The sequence below is a fragment of the Leptonychotes weddellii genome, chromosome 7 (genome assembly GCF_054177405.1).
Source record: "Leptonychotes weddellii isolate Sample4059 chromosome 7, ASM5417740v2, whole genome shotgun sequence".
Classification (NCBI taxonomy): domain Eukaryota; kingdom Metazoa; phylum Chordata; class Mammalia; order Carnivora; family Phocidae; genus Leptonychotes; species Leptonychotes weddellii.
This window is the reverse complement of record NC_138375.1, coordinates 109735535-109751807: the sequence shown is the minus strand read 5'-3', so window position 1 is coordinate 109751807 and position 16273 is coordinate 109735535. Positions and strand designations below refer to the sequence as shown.

General features: G+C 54.9%; 2 protein-coding genes across 7 annotated transcripts; one reads left to right on the top strand and one right to left on the bottom strand.

Annotated features, from left to right (window-relative positions):
- The first annotated feature begins 7 nt into the window (after window positions 1-7).
- On the top strand, window positions 8-4205 carry RELL2 (RELT like 2). 4 transcript variants are annotated; one of them, XM_031021948.2, is made up of 8 exons: window positions 8-851; window positions 1016-1151; window positions 1884-1949; window positions 2049-2115; window positions 2554-2739; window positions 3012-3387; window positions 3514-3547; window positions 3798-4205. In XM_031021948.2, the coding sequence occupies exons 1-7, from the start codon at window positions 738-740 to the stop codon at window positions 3544-3546; spliced, it is 978 nt and encodes a 325-aa protein (XP_030877808.1). In that variant the 5' UTR covers window positions 8-737; the 3' UTR covers window position 3547; window positions 3798-4205. The 4 variants fall into 4 exon arrangements, with proteins under 4 accessions (XP_030877808.1, XP_030877810.1, XP_030877811.1 ...); XM_031021950.2 differs by lacking the exon at window positions 1016-1151 and adding an exon at window positions 1249-1495 and having other exon boundaries at window positions 10-832; XM_031021951.2 differs by lacking the exon at window positions 1016-1151 and adding an exon at window positions 1249-1495 and having other exon boundaries at window positions 10-848.
- On the bottom strand, window positions 2401-14217 carry FCHSD1 (FCH and double SH3 domains 1). 3 transcript variants are annotated; one of them, XM_031021946.2, is made up of 20 exons: window positions 14121-14217; window positions 13790-13887; window positions 13147-13192; window positions 12463-12530; window positions 11976-12132; window positions 11753-11889; window positions 11594-11657; window positions 10665-10793; window positions 10072-10194; window positions 9794-9889; window positions 9275-9400; window positions 8765-8869; window positions 8414-8575; window positions 7422-7550; window positions 7255-7338; window positions 6961-7078; window positions 6623-6843; window positions 5751-5838; window positions 4846-4901; window positions 2401-4717 (listed from the first exon to the last, which is right to left on the bottom strand). In XM_031021946.2, exons 1-20 carry the CDS (start codon window positions 14142-14144, stop codon window positions 4652-4654), a joined length of 2097 nt encoding a protein of 698 aa, XP_030877806.2. In that variant the 5' UTR covers window positions 14145-14217; the 3' UTR covers window positions 2401-4651. The 3 variants fall into 3 exon arrangements, with proteins under 3 accessions (XP_030877806.2, XP_006750711.2, XP_081683088.1); XM_006750648.3 differs by having other exon boundaries at window positions 11976-12111; XM_081826962.1 differs by lacking the exon at window positions 8765-8869.
- Window positions 14218-16273: the final 2056 nt, after the last annotated feature.

Sequence of the window (16273 nt, the reverse complement as noted above, 5' to 3'; positions counted from 1 at the left end):
CCCCTCGCTTGGCTTTGCCCTTCTAGGTTCCCGAGCTTAAGCTTCTGGGCTCTGCGGAGGACGGGTAGTATGGTCCTAGGATGCGAGGGTCATTTCCTTCCGGGCGGGGGTCAAATCCTCGGGAATCCGAGACATCTCGTCCAGCCAGCTGCCCCAAACGGGGCGCAGGCCGTTGTCACCAGTCTAGGAGACTCCAGAGAACCGCCACACCGTCCCTCTCGGGTGCGGAAAGCCAGCTTCCCCTGGCCCGTTGAGAAGGTTCCTGGCTATCCACCGGACCGAAGCATTTGAGGGCAGGAGCCGCGCCAAGCATGCGGGATAGACCAGTGGAGAGCACTTTGTTCTGACTGCCTGTCCTCCCCACCCAGACCGAGACTCGGCGCCGCACACTCCCCCCGGGGGGGCCGGGGGGGGCGGTGCAGTCACGTGCGCCCCACACTTGCGCTCACAAGCGCGCAAGGCTCTCGCTCTCCGCCCCGCACACCTGCGCTCCGCCCCCTGGTCCCGGGCTGGCGACCGGCGAAGGCATTTGGGAACCTAGAGCGGCTGCGGCGGCGCCCCCCACCCCCATCTCCTTCCCCTTTCCACAGCCAGAGTAGTCCGGAGCCAGCCGCCGCTCCCAACTAGCCCGCATCCCTCTTCATCCTTCCCTCCCCCTGCCTGCCGCGGCACCGGTATCTGCAGCCGGAGCCCGGAGCCGGTGAGGCGGCGAAGGGGGGAGGGGGAGGAAGCAAGGGATGAGCGCCGGGAGGGCGTCGGGGGCCCTGAGCCGGACTAGGACGTCCCTGGAGCCGGAACCGGAGCCGGAGCCGGAGCCAGAACCAAACCACCGGTACCGAGTGGGCCAGGTGGTGAGGATGGGAGGAACCGAAAGGGGTGGCGTTGTGCGGGCATACAGGCAGGGGAGGGGGTTGCAGAGGCCTGGCTCAGGCCGGCGCGGAGGAGGTGCGGACGCTGACTCAGGCGCGATTCTTGCGCCGGCCGCCTGAGAATTCCGTCCCATCTCGCTCTGCAGTGTCCTTGGGAGGGACGGAAGCGCAGGACAAGCTGGAAAGGGGAACGCTCTGGGCGTCGGGGAAGCAGGATCAGGGTCGTGGAAGAGGGCTTGCGCAGCCGCCGTCTGGCACCCCTGCCCCGGACCAGCACCCCTGGCACGGACAGCTCCTTGGTTGGGTAGGGGGGTGGGGCGGGACCTCAGAGGCTCGTCGGTTTCGGGTCCTGAGGACCGAATTCCTATCCCTCCCCCAGTCCCTAGCTGCAGCCCCCTAACCCCAGGAGGCTCCCTGGCCCGCGCTCGCCCCCCAGGGCCTCATGTCGGAACCACAGCCAGACCTGGAGCCGCCCCAACATGGGCTATACATGCTCTTCCTGCTTGTGCTGGTCTTCTTCCTCATGGGCCTCGTAGGCTTCATGATCTGCCACGTGCTCAAGAAGAAGGGCTACCGCTGCCGCACGTCGAGGGGCTCGGAGCCTGACGATGCCCAGCTCCAGCCCCGTGAGTGAGGAGCCTAGAACCTGGCTCAGTCACCTTTCTCCCATACCCTTCACCCTACACCTATTTCTGCCTTCCTGGCCAAGAGGCCAAATCCTGACCAAGCCTTTAGGAGGCTTAATGACGCTTTCTTGAGTCAGCAAGTGGGATGACCCCACCCTGAAAGCAAGCCTAGGAAAGGCAGCATGGATGGGAAGGGCCCACTGTTGGTAGTCTTGGGCTCCCACTAACTTTCCCATTTTTTCTGCCCTGACCCCTAAATGTTAACATCCAGCATGATGGCACATAGACAAAGGGATAGGTCTTGAGCAGTAAGCCACAGAAGCCACCAGGTAATGTCCACCCAAAGCTGACTCATTTCCTGCTTCCTTGCCAACCTCTCATCCTTCAGCTGAGGACGATGACATGAATGAGGACACCGTAGAGAGGATTGTTCGCTGCATCATCCAAAATGAAGGTGGGTGTAGACTGGCCCTTTGCTCTCCCCAGCCCCGCTCAACTTTCTCTTGCCCTGACCTCCACCTCCACTGACTCCCTCTTTTCCTTCTCCCCTCAGCCAATGCTGAGGCCTTGAAGGAGATGCTGGGGGACAGTGAAGGAGAAGGGACAGTGCAGCTGTCCAGGTGAGCTGGAAACAAGGGCCAGCATGACTTAGCTTGCCTTGGAGAGTACCCTCTCCTCCAGCATAATCCTTTCCCAATGTTCTCGCATGTCTGGGGGGAGGGGGGAGGCAAAGCTGCCTATCCTATATGAAGAAAGAAGTTTTATAGAAATCTGAGTTCTTCAAACCATACTTCCCATCTGGGTATCATCAAGCCTGACATTTATCCCTGTGCCATTCCTTTGAGTTAAACATTGCCCTCTTTTTAGCAAACAACCCTGGGAAAAAGAACACATGACAACTAAAATCTTAATATTGTGTTTATTAGATAAATACAAGAATGCTGGGGCCTGAGGAAAGTGGGGCATCTGGGGGTTTAAGAAGCTGAAAGAACAGGAGCAAATGGAAAAGGAAAGGAAATGGTAACGTCACTCCTGCTCCCTTCTTCCCTATTGTCCAGCGTGGATGTTACCTCCAGCCTGCAAGATGGAGCCCCTTCCCATCATCACACAGTGCATCTGGGCTCTGCAGCCCCTTGCATCCACTGCAGCCGCAACAAGAGGCCCCCACTTGTCCGCCAGGGACGCTCCAAGGAAGGAAAGAGCCGCCCCCGGCCTGGAGAGACCACCGTGTTCTCTGTGGGCAGGTGGGGATAGAAAGCCCCAGAAAGAGGGAGTTTGAGGTGGGAGCCCCGTGATCAGGCGCCTGACTCCAAAGGTGGGCCCCAGCTCTGTTCTCCTAGACTGTGAGCTACAGCAGAAGTCAGGCTGTACAATGTGCCCCATAATCTGGGGAGGTCTTCCCCCTCCCCCTAAGCCAGAGGGAAGTGGCCATGAAACCCAGGATGTCCCTGGTTGAGGGGAAGCCGAGCAGTCTCTGAGTTGTGGTCGTAAGCCCCAGTGTTCCCTCCCTTCCCAGGTTCCGGGTGACACACATTGAGAAACGCTATGGACTACATGAGCATCGTGATGGCTCTCCCACGGACAGGAGCTGGGGGTCTGGTGGAGGGCAGGACACAGGGGGTAGTCAGGGGTCTGGGGGAGGGCAGCCCAGGGCAGGGATACCTGCCACTGAGAGTGTGCCCCCTGAGAGGCCACAGCCCCTGGGCCTCGCCAGTCCCCCAATACAGAACGGAGGACTCAGGGATGGCAACCTAGTCCCTTGTGCACTTGAGGGGAACCCTAGAGCCTCTGCAGAGCCCATGCTAGGGGCTGGAAGGAAGGGCCCAAGCCCAGGACTGGCCAGTCGAGAGGCAGTTGGACAGCCAAGCAAACTGGACACCTCAGATCACCAGGTATGAAGGCATGGGCAGGGCTACGGTGGGCTCAGCTCTTATTGCCTCCTACCCTGGGCGCGGGGGAGATGGCACTTTTATGACCCACATCCTGTTCTCCCATTGTTGACCACTTCTCTCTCACAGGTGTCCCCACCACGGGGAGCAGGGGGTGTGTGAGGTGAGTCTGCTTGGGCCCCAAATCAGATAATCTCATTCTCCCACGCCCTACACTCCCACCCCCTACGTACACCACCTAAGCCCATTAGCTCACTGTACTCCCAGGGATGGCCTTTGCTACAAAGTCTTTGGTTTAGTGGTGGGGAGTGGGCATGTGCTCCAGGAGACAGGGAAGGTCCTGCAGCCCCAGGGGAAAAGCTGAGACACATCCTGAATAGGAAGCAACACTGTTACCCTTCCTCTCCTCCAAGGCTCCTTCTTCATTGTGCTGATGGGACTACGAGCTGGCAGGGCCAGGGGGTGGGTGGGCATAAAGGAGCTCCTTTCCACTGGACAGCACTGCTCCCCAGCTGAGGAACCAGCTCTACGTCCATCTGGAGTTGCATGGTTTCAGGCTGGGGGACCTCAGGAGAAGTCTCCCCACCCCCATCCCTCAGTCTCTTTCACTTCCCCTGCCTGCCAACAGGCCGCCTGACCCCTTCCCCATCACCTCGCTCCATTTGCTAGAGCGTGGCAGCTGGGAGCAGGCCCCTGCCCTCGGTGGGCCCTTAAAGCAATAGCACCTTAGGCCCCCTGCCCTCTTGGCACAAGAGGCCCAGGCCCTGGCTTGGGCTTAGTGCCCTTTATTCACTGTCAATAAATCCGCTCAGACCATTACAGCTGTTTTGCATACTGGCTCCAGCTCCTTTTGACAGGCCTGCTCCTGTCCCAGCCCCCAACCCCAGTGACCATGGGTCACAGACCCGGTGGGGTGGGTCACAGAGCCAGGGTGGAGACACAGATGGGCTGGAGCCACTCAAGACTTTGGAAGATGGGTTCCAGCCCCAGAGATTTCAGAATATTTCACCACCCTACAGATGGGGTGGTGGCAGAAGAAAGAGGGGTAGTTCCAGCCCTAGAGATAGCAGAAGTATGATGGGGGAAAAGGAGTGAGTTCCAGCCCCAGAAATGGGGAGACGGAAAGTTTCTACCCCCGGAGGTGAGAGTGGAAATGGGGGAGACTGCAGCTTTTGGCTGTGTCACTCCAGATCATTGAGGGGTTGGTCTCTGACATCGTAGGAATAGGGACAGCAGCATCACTGGGGGGACAGCAATCCCCCTGGCTTCAGGTGAGAGAATCTGGGTGGCCAGGATCCGGGGCTTTAGCTGGTGGGGGAGGCGGTGGACGCATCTGTAGAGAACACAGAGTCAGTACTCCAGAACCCTCCCTTGGGGATATCCCTATCCATTCCCTCAGCCTCGCAGACAAAACAGGACAAGTTGGAATGACACAATCTCCTCCAAGGGAGGGAACCTTACTGGCCTGAGTCGAGGTACCATCATGTCCAGGGGTCCAGGGCAGTCCAGGTCTTGGTCTGCAAACAAGAACCACAAGTCAGTCTTCAGGCTTTGTTTCGTTCATTGCTGCATCTCCTACACTTAGGACAGTGGAACTCTGTAAATATTTGATGAATTAATGAAGAGTCCCTAATCTTAGAGCCATAAAATCCATCAATCCATCCATCCTCCACTCTTACTTGGCACCTTGCTGAGAGGGGGAGATGGACTCACAGCACCCCCACTCCCAATGGCTGTCAGCAACCCGAGAGTGAAAAACCAACAAACACAATGAATGACTGAATGCTAAATCATTCCAAGTGAACTATAGATGCTGGAGCAGGGGGTGCAGAAAATGCTCACAGGGACCTCTGGAATCAGGGAGGGAGACTTCGTGAAGAAAGTGGAAGTACCAGAAGGTTTTAGAAAAGGTGGGCATTCCAAGAAGGAAAATGATGACACAAACCAAGGCGTGGGCAGGATTCAAGAACATGAAAGGCAGAGGATGGGTAGTGGGAAAAGCTGGCTAATTTGTAAAATAATCTTCAGGAAAAAACAGCTGCTGTGGGCATGCGTACTATGGGCCAGGCACAAAGCTAGGCCCATCTTTCTAACTCTCACAACAACTCAGTGAGGTAGGGACCTTTCTCCTCACTCTGTAAAGGCCCAGGCAGGTTAAACATCCGCCCCAAACCACACACTGGGAAGTCACAGGCAAAGTCTCAACAACACACTTGCCTCCCCTCCAAAGCCCAAGCTCTTCTCACCATCATGCTTCTGTGAGCCTGATGGAGGAGGTTCCTGAGGGCAGGCAGAGGAGCCAAGGGCAACCTTTCTCCTCCTTCCCATCTCTTCCCCTCCCAGGGCCCCCAGGGCCCTCTACTCACCCACAGGCAGCACAGGTGCAGGGGCTCCATCCAAGGCAGAGGTGGGCACAGGAGGTGAGAAGCTAGGAGGAGAAGGGGATGGCAGCATCTGGGAATGAGGGGCACACGGAGTTATTCCTGGCACGTGGGAAGGTTTCACCACCTTTTCCTCTCATCTCGCCTTCAATTCCTGTCCCATCACTCCTTGATTTGGAGAGCGGCCAGATGCTTCTATCCAGGTGGGGGCTTTAGCTGATACACACTTCATTAGCTAATATGTACTGACACTGTGTCCCAGACATTCTGTTAGCACTTCACATACACTCATTAACTCATTCCTCACCAGCATCCCATGAGGTAGGGATTTTTATGATTTCTCATAGAGGTGAGGCTCAGGTTAAGCCATCTATCGAAAAGCATGGAGCCTTTTAGTGGTAGAGCCCCGACTAGAACCCAGCTCTCCTGACTCCCTCTCCTAGGCTCTTCCTGCTGTAACGGTAGGTACCACATATTAAAGGACCTCCTGTGGGTCACTGGGCTAAGGGCTTTACCTCCATATCTCTAGTCACGACAGTTGGGCTGCTGAAGTTGGTATTATGACCCCTGTTCTACATGTAAAGAAATAAATTTGTGCAAGGTTATATCACTGCCTGAGGCAATGCAATATGATCTGAACTCAGATCTATCTAGCACTAAAATAGGACCACCACACTCTTATGAAGACTGCCTGAGTTTCCCTCTTCTCTGCCCAGCCAAAGGAGATTGGGAGGTCCAAGCCAATATAGGAAGTAAATCGGGAGAAGGAAAGGGGCATTAAGATGAATATGGGGCCTCACTGGAGTGGAAGGCTCAACCTAGAGGTGCCTGGGGACCCAGGGAGAAGGAAGCCTCACCTGTTCCGGGTCTGAGAGTTCAGGCGGTGCTGGGGGGCCAAGCAGCTCCTCCACTAGCAGGGAGGGGAAAACCCCCACATGGCCCCCGAATTCTCCCCTCCAGAAGCCATCATCCACTCCATCCTGGGCCCGGGGCAGCAGGCGGATAAGCGCCCCCTCGGGGAAGCTCAGCTCCTCTGCACTCTGTCCTGTGTAGCTGTATAGGGCACGGGCCAGGAAGGCTGCAGAAGCCCAGGAGAGGTGGTGAGGGGAGTTGATGGGCAGTAGTGCCCCGGGGCCACGACACCTCAGGGCCACAACTACTCAAGGTCCCCTGACCCAGAATTTCCCATTCTCACCTGTGGGCTCTGCCCCTGAGGGATTGTCGCTGTCGTGGCCACTCTCAGGGAAGGAGAGGTCCGGGAAGTTGAGATACCGCTCAGGGACAAAGCCTGCCTCGCCGTGCTGGTTTCGAGCCTGTTCACCCAGCAACGTGAACAGATAGCAGACTTGCCTCAGCAGCCCGTGGCCCTAGCCCTCCTCCTCGGGCTTCTAGCTTTGTCTGGCTGGGTCCTTGCAAGCCACAGAGAAGTCCTTCCTATTGCCGTGCCCCCTGCCCACCACCAAGGTCAGAATCTAAGGTCCATACCCACCTTGACCCATTCATCAGCATCTCCCTCTTCTATGACCTCCAGCCACTCGCCCTCTGTGATGGTCAGCTCATCCTCATGCCCTGCCTGGGCCCCACAAGGAAGGATTCAGGACATGGCTGTCGCCCATCCCCACTTAGGAGATCCCCACCCCCATGCCCACCTGATACCTGATAGCTGAACACCACATGTGCAGGGCAGGGGAGGGGCCTAGTGGTCAAGGCTGCCGGGGCAGGCTCCTCAAAGAGCTCCCCTGTCTCCTCACATTCCTCAAAGTCAGAGAGCTCAGCATCCTCAGCCTGGAGGGGATAGAGAACAGACACCATTGGGGGGGCCCACTCTCAAGTACCCATTTTATCTCCCACGCCTCTATTCTACTCTTAAAGAACACCGATAGATCACTCCCCAAGGTGGTACCACCCATCTGTCCACCATGTATCACCAACAAAATCACCACAGAGCAGGGTAACACTAACAACAATCGCAGAATTACAATACTGAGTGCTTACTCTGTGCCAGGTATGACGCTAAACATCTTATGTATAGCACCTCATTTAATCTTCACAATAACCCAGTGATATTTTACATAAGTGTATCACCTGTTTTACCTATTTTTTTTTTTATGTTTTAAAAAGATTTTATTTAATTGAGAGCAAGAGCACGCACATCCATGTGTGCACACACTGGAGAAGGAGAGAAACAAGCAGACTCTGTGCTGAGCATGGAGCCTGATATGGGGCTCGATCGCACGACCCTGAGATCATGACCTGAGTCAAAACCACGAGTCAGATGCTGACTGACTGAGCCACCCAGGCGCCCCCACCTCATTTTACTTAGGAGAAAACCGAGGCTCAGAAAGGTCAAGCCACTTTGCAAGATCACACAGCTAGTAGTAAGTGGAGTGGCCGGCACTTGAACCACGTAGAATCCATACTTTGAGCTTTAATTCGTAATTGTCATCCTATGTTCATGATAAAAGTTCACTGAGAACACTGTGTTACAAACTATGCAAGAAAATTATACATATTTCATTCCAGCCTCACAACAACCTCTTCGACTTCGGTACTGTTAGGATCCCCATTTTATAGAGTCTGCCCTACTCTGGGGAGATCTACCCTTTACCGTCCTGGGTGTACAGGGGTAGGGAGCAAAGGGCACTCACCGTGGGAGAGAGGTCCCTCTGGGACAGCCGGGCCTCACTGAGCCGTCGCTCCTGCTCCACCTCATCCTGGGCCTGGGTCATGGCTGGCTTCAGCCAGCGCTGCACATCGAGGCCAGCTCCTCGTAGCAGGGCCAGCCGGGCAGCCCCCTTCACCTGGCTCACCTGTCATGGGGAAGAGAGATCAATGAAGGCTATGGACGGGCCTCCCTCTGGGCGGTGAATGGAACCACCCCAAACATGTCTACCTTCTACCTCCTGCCTCCCTGCTCCCCACCAGGCAGATAGAGAGGAGGAGGGTGTTGCATGAGGAGCTGGGATCTCAGGGGTCCCAGGCACAGGGCTACGCCTCACCTGTGCCCGCCGGATGCTCTCCCTCACTTCCTGCAGCCGCTGATCTATACCTGGAGCCTCCCGCTCTGGAGCCTGCTGTCGCCTCTGCTCCAGCCGCTGCAGCACCTGGTTGCAAAGGCGGAGAACAGAGGTGGGTAGAAATACTCTGTGGGACAACGGACTATGGACCTGGCACTTTGCTGTTGGCTTCACGTGCATTAAGTCACTTAATCTTCCTCATGCAGCGGGTACTATTATTGGCCCCACTTTAATGATAAGGAAACTGAAGTCCAGAGAGGTTAAGTCACTCCCTTACTTGGGGTTACATAACGAGGAAAGAACAGAGCAGGATCTGAACCCAGGTGGGTCTAGCTCCAAAAGCTGTGCTCTTAAATACTGTACCACACTATTGGCCTAAAATACCTTTCCTTCCCCTCCTGCCTGCAGCCCTATGACATCCCCCACTGACTCCAGGGTCCTCATCTCTCAGCTCTTCCCGCCCACCCACAACACCTGCACCCCCCACCTCACCCGATGCCCATGGTTCTGGATCTTGTAGTCTCGGGCAGCTCGGCTCGTCCAGCGCTGAACCTCTTTCTCCAGGCTATGGTCCCCTGCCATGTCTCCTGCATCCTCCTCCAGCTCCAGGGCACACACCTCAATGAACAATGTACACAGATGCTCAGAGGAGGACCTGCTGTTGCCCCCGCTCTACAGTCTCTTCCTTTTTCCTTCTCTCCGTCCTAACCTCCAGGGACAGGGACAAAGAGGTGAGGACACAGGTGTGCATTCCTGTGGACACACAGAGAGTCCCCAAAATGGGATCTGGGTTGAGGGACAGAGAAAGAAGGAAGAGGATAGTGTAGTGAAGGGCCAGAAAGGTGGAATAAAATTTGTTTGTGTCCTGGTGGGAGGGAGATGAACTAGAGTTCTGAAACCCCTTCTCCACAGTTGAACAGTCATTAACCAGGACAAGGATGATGAGGGAGAAGGCCTAAACCACAGTCCCCTTTACATGTAGTTTGGTTCCAATGAACAGAGAAGTCTCACCTGATCAGTGCCTGCAGGCTGAAACTCCTGAGGCGGTGTAGGGGAAAATACTCCAGGCTCCTGAAGAAAGAGCTTCAGATCCTGCTCCCAGCTTACCTGGGGGTTGGAAAAGGTCGAAGTAGTCGCTCACTGGTTACCACTCCAAGCCTGTCCCCAGCCCCTCTTGGAAGAAGAAGGATGGGTGAGAATAAAAGGGGCAGACATGCAGTGGGTGGTCTGTACTGAAAGAGCAGGGTGAAGAGGATCTCTGGGGAGCTCTTATAGGGCACAGCCCTCACCTGGGAGGTTGCCTGCCCTCCACGGCGGGCATGCTCCAGGGCCATCTCTGCAGCTTCCAGCTCAGTGCGGCTTAGGAAGGTCAAGGGGTCCCTCAAGTGTTCCAACAGCTCACTGACCAGGGCCTGGAGAGAACCCCAAGATAATGACACCACCCTTCCCCCAGCATCTACTGCAAAGTAGGCTCTCTGCCCAGGTTTAGATGGGTGATGGGCATGAGGAATTGGATTGAGGGAAGGAATAAGACAGTTAACTGCTTCTAATAATAGGCCCTCATGTATGCATAGACCTTAACAGTTTAAAAAGCATTTTCACATCCATTCTCTCCCCGGAGCCCCATTAGTCCTATAAAGTAGGCAGAGCAGAAGTTGTCCCTAATGAGGCAACTAGGCGTTCAGAGGGGCTAAGTGTCCTGTACAATGTCATGCAGCCAGCTAGAAGCAGAGCCCAAACCAGAACCAAAGGATGTAACTTCTACCCACTCAAAGCAGGCTGGGTCCCTAGCACCACCCAGCCTGACAGTGGTAGGAAGCAAGGAGAGGCTCTCCCACAAGGCAGAGGCAGGAGAGGCAGGGGTATCTGGGCTGGGACTGGCCTTGAGCAGGGCTGGCAATTCCTCCTGGTAGTAGTGGTCAAGGTGGGCATTGGTGGCCACCAAGTTGAGCAGGTACTCATTGCGGGCTGCTCTCAGCTGCTGGGAGTATTGGGCTGACTGGGCAGACAGCTAGGAGGAGAAAACAGGTGTCAACAGGGAGCCCTGGACCCATGGGGTCCTTCTAAGGCCAATCCAGATCCAGAATGGATTCTCACATTATTGAGTGCTTACTATGCACCTGGCACTAGACTAAAAATTTTGCATACTCAACAACTCCTGCTCAAAATGCTCGAGTGGCATCTATGTCCATTTAAAACAAACTCCCCACTGGTCCTTACTGTGGCTTGCCAGGTGCAAAAAGAGCTGGCCCCTGCAACCTCTCTGACCTCTTTTCACAGTGCCTGTCCCCTTGCTCAGAGTGCTCCAGCCACACTGGCCTTCTTTCAGTTCCTCGAGCCCACAAAGCTATTCCCACCTCGGAACCTCTGCACTCACCATTTCCTCTCCCTGGAATGTTCTTCCCCTAGATCTCTGCATGGCTGAACACATTCAGGCCATGTGTTCAGACAGCCTTTCTCTCTAAATTACATCCTGTTATCCTTTACCATAGCACCTTGTTTTGTTTTCACTTAATCTGCTTGTTTCTTTACTTACTATCTGTCTGCCCCCCACCAGACTCTGAAGGTAGGAACTCCACAGACTCCTCAATAAATGCATAGTAAAGGAATAAAAAATAAATGTACTATTTCCACATTCCAGATGAAGAACACAAGACTCCAAGAGATCAAGTTAACCAAGGGCACACACTGAGGATGTAGCGGAGCCTGGATTCGTCCCAGTCTCTCAGATTTATGCCCCTGGGTTCCAAACCACTAGACTACTCTGCCCACCTCTTTCCCGCCTCCACTCATGTCCACATCCCCCCAAACCTTGGTGCTGAGTTTCTGGAGACTAGTCCGAGTGTGGAAGAGCCCGTGGTCACTTCGGTTCAATCTGTGCAGGAAAGGGAGAAGAGTCAAGGTCAGGCCCAGCTGTGGTGCCTTGGCTCCCTTCCCCCAGCCAGGTTTCCCAACTCCCCATGAACCCACCTAGACTGGACATCAGCCGCCTTCTCCTGTGCCAAGGCCCACACACGTTCTCGCTGGCCGTATAGCTTCCGACTTCGGCTCAGCTCCCGGATAGACTGCAGCACCTCAGCTTGCGCCCTCTGGAGGTTCTCTGCTCCCTAGGGGCATGGACACACACAGTCCTGACCCAGACCACTTCCAACCCCACGCCAGCCCTTCCTTCAGCCCATCCACTGAGCCATACCTTCCTGAGCACCTGCTCCTTGGCACTCCGCCCTGTTCCCCCTGCCAGGTCACGGTATCGGTCAGACGCCTGAAGCCGGGCTTGGCCCCCAGCCATGGTGGCATCCAGCAGGCAGCGCCAGGCACCAAACACCATCCTGCCTCTCCCCAGAGAAGGTCTGTGTTGAGGAGGAGAGCACTCCAAAGCTTCATGAGAGCCCCCCCCCCCCCACCAAACCGAACACCATAGGAGACAGAGTGCTTTCCCATCCCCCTTGTCTGGGAGCCTATAATCGATCAGTGCATTAGCTCAGCCACAAGGATCACTCATGCCCTCCGCCTGCACCCACAGTGTCCTTGCTGGGTCAGCTCCTCTCTGGCTGCTGTGTCAGCTCTACCTGAAGCTCACATGCCCTCCCCCCTCACTAGCCCTTCACTCCCATAGGTTCCTGAGTTTGAGCTCCTCATCCCTTCTAGGGCCCCTGAACTCCCCCCTCGATGGGACCCACCTGCTGTCCATCTCCCCACTCCGGTGACCTTCCCTCTTCAGGAATGGTCCAGCCAGTTTCTGGAGTGCCTGGTGGGAAAGCCATCACAGACTCAGTTACCTTTCAAAGACTCTCACCAACTGGGAGAATATGAAATCAGAGTATGATAATGCCATTCACCAGATGCATATTATGTGCCACTCACTTTTTTTTTTGTTTTAAAGATTTTATTTATTTATTTGAGAGAGAGAGAGAATGAGAGAGAGAGAGCGCATGAGGGGGGGAGGGTCAGAGGGAGAAGCAGACTCCCCGCTGAGCAGGGAGCCTGATGTGTGACTCGATCCCGGGACTCCAGGATCATGACCTGAGCCGAAGGCAGTCGCTTAACCAACTGAGCCACCCAGGCGCCCTGTGCCACTCACTTTGCTAAGTGATTTACATGCATTAACCTATTCCATCCTTACAACAACCCTGCACGAAGATATGATTATTATTCCATTCTACAGAGAAAGAAATTGAGGCCAAGAAAGGCTAAGCACCTTGTCCAAGGTCACACAGGCAACAAGTAGCACGAGAGATCTGACACCAGTCTGCCTAATTTTAGGCCATTGCTCTGGACCAGAAGAGGAGTATGTGCAGAGAGACAATGCTATGTGTAAAGGAGGCTACAACAAAAGGGAAAGTCCAGAAAAAGGAGTCCCATACCTGTCCATATTCCCGTTCAATGGCTGCCCTCTGCTTGCTGTAGGACCTATGAAGATTAGAGGGGAAGAGTGGTGTCACTGTCTAGTCCTGTTCTCCCACCCTCAATCCTCTCCTCAGCCTGGGCAGGAAGAAGAGGGGAGCCAGGCCTAAAGTGTGAGTACACCAGGATGGAATGAGACTGAAGAGAGAGTCCTTGAGATCACCTCAGGCAGCCGCAACCCAGAACAACCTCACCTCATTGTTTAGAGCCTCGGCAGGATCCTCCCCACCCCTGGAGAACCGTCTCCGGGCTTGGAGGTGAGGACGGATGGGGGCTGGATACATTCCAGCCTTCCAACAGGTATGGAAGAGGGAGGGGAGATTCTGCCCCCAAGCTTGATTGTGGGGCGGACGGAGTGGTGTGGAGTCAATGGGTTTGAGAGAGGGTCCCTGTGTGTTTCTGTGTGTTGGGTTAGGAGGAAGAGTAAGTCCTATCTGGTATCTGGAGAGACAGGCCGACAGTGAGGGCCGGGAATGGGCAGGTTGGAGAACTCTTCACCCCCTGCTTTCCCCTCCCCGGTCCGGCTCCCACCGACATCTGTTCGAGAAGAGGCGGGGCGCGCAACAGCGAAGGTGGGGGTATGTGGCGGAGATCAGAAGCTACCTGATGTCCTCCAGCAGATCCGCCTCCCTCTGCTGCCGGGTCTGAAGGATGCTCAGCTGCTCCAGGAAGCGAAGCTTGACCTCCTGGGCCGGCTTCACCTGTGAAGGTTAGAAGAGGTTGAAGACCCCTGGCGCCGGGACCTGAAAAACACTCCGCGCAGGGAGCGGTGAGGGGGCGGGACCGGGGAGGGACTGGGGTGTTTCCTGGGTTACTTCAGGGTTAGGCCCTGAACCTTTACAACTCCTCGCCCCCCACTGCGGGTCCAGTGCCCCCCTCAACTCCCACCATTCCCCCAGCCCACCAGGAGTCCCCATTCCCAGGACCAGCTCACTTTTCGGGGCGGCGGCTGCTGCATCTCCACTCCGGCCAAGGGAAGCCACTCGACTCCGGAACTCGAGAACGCCCCGCCCACGCCAGAGCCCCGCCCCGGACCTGGCCCGGCTCCGCCTCCGTCCCGCCCACGGCTGGTCCGGCTACGCGCAGGGCTGCTAAGCGCGAAGGTGCCGCTGAGAAACCAAAGAAACTCCTGTTAGTGCTGCGAATACCCCGGAAAGGGTCCCGACCGCCGAGTGGACGCGGCGTCCGCTGCGCGGTAGGGGAACCCCAAGTTTCTGAGTCAAGACGCCTGGATTCTATTTCTAGTGGAGCCACTGACTCAGCCCGTAATTACTACTAATCACTCATTTACATATGCAGATCTCTGGTCGTCCGGTCCTCCCTCCAGCGCGAAGCGTGACGCTTGGCGAGGAGGAACTCAATTTGTGACCAATTTGTCACTGGATGCCTGAGCAAAGATGCTTCTGACAAGGGAAACAGGGCTGGTCTCAGACCTTTCCCAAATTCCCACAGAACTGGAAAAACCAGTGAGTGGTGCTGAGAAGATTGCCCGGAGCCAGGAGGAAACCAGTCCCAGAGGAAGACAGGTATGTCATGGGCCAATGGAAACTAAATGATACTAGTGAGTGGACGTAAGTGGGGAGATGGGTGTAGGGCCTTGCGTCCCAGGAAGCCCCTGTCACCATTAGGGTCTGCCTTTCAGGCTCTGCGCCCCAGCCCTATCACTGCTTTCTGAGAATCCCCACACCCTTTCTTCATCCCCCTCACCTATCCTTGGCCCACACCCCTGACTTGGAAAAAAGCAGTTATCTGTGGCTCCACACTCCAGATTCACATTTCCAACGGCCCATTGACACCCATTTGTAGATCTAACAGGTACCTCAAACTTTTAAAACCGCTCGTCTACCTGATCCTTCCCCAGACAATATACCAAATGGCACCTCTCTCCATCCAGTTAGGAAAGTCTGAAACCCAGAGTCATTGTGCCCTTTCTCCTACCCCACATTCTGTCCATCAGCAAGTCCTGTAGGTTTTATTTCTAAAAGATCTCATATTAATCACCTTCCTTCAATTTCCAAAACCACCAACCTAGTCCAAGCCCCAGTATCAGTCCCCTGTCTAATATCTGGTCTCTCATTCTTCCCCCCCATAACCCACTGCTCACAAAACAGCCAGAGTGATTGATGTTTTTTTAAGACTTTTTTTTTTTTTTCATTTGAGAGGGAGAGAGGGAGCAAGTGAGAGCACAAGAGCAGGCAGAGGGAGAAGCAGGCTCTCGGCTGAGCAGGGAGCCCGATGCGGGACTCGATCCCAGGACGCTGAGATCATGACCCAAGCTGAAGGCAGAAGCTTAACGACTGAGCCACCCAGGCGCCCCCCCCCCCTTTTTTTAAAGATTTTTGTTTGTTTGTTTGTTTTTAAAAAGTAAATAAGATCTCATCACTCTCTCCCTTCAAACTTCTCGATTGCTTCAGAATAAAATCCAAACACCCTAGCATGGCCTATAAGGCTGTGCATTATTGGCCCCTGCCAGTCTTTCCCCTTTCAGCCCATACTCTTCTCTGACTCCCCACTCACTATGCTTCAGCCACTCCAGCCTCCTTTCTGTTTCCCCAACAGGCCAAGTCTCTTCCCACTGCAGAGCCTTCATGCCTGAGGCTTTCCCTCTTCTTCTGGAGTGCTCCTTCTCCCAGCACTCCACATGTCTGGCTTCTTTAACTCTTCACAGAGGCCTTCCCCATCCTCCCAGCCTAAAGGCCACCTCCACAAGCACATCATTTTGGTTTGATTTCTTCACGGCACTGAATTAATTTGTGTATTTTCTGTCTTCTGTTCCCCCTCTACAGTGGAATCTCCATAAAAGCAGGACCCATCTATTTTTTTTTAAGATTTTATTTGTTTATTTGACAGAGAGAGCACAAGCAGGGGGAGCGGCAGAGGGAGAGGGAGAAGCAAGGAGCCCAATGTGGGGCTGCAGGGCTCAATCCCAGGACCTTGTGATCATGATTTGAGCCAAAGGCTTAACCGACTGAGCCACCCAGGCCCCCCAGGACCCATCTATTTTGTTCAAACTTCATCCTGAATACCTGAGACCTAATTAGGTGTTCAATACATATTTGTTAAATGAATGAATGAAACAATAATAGC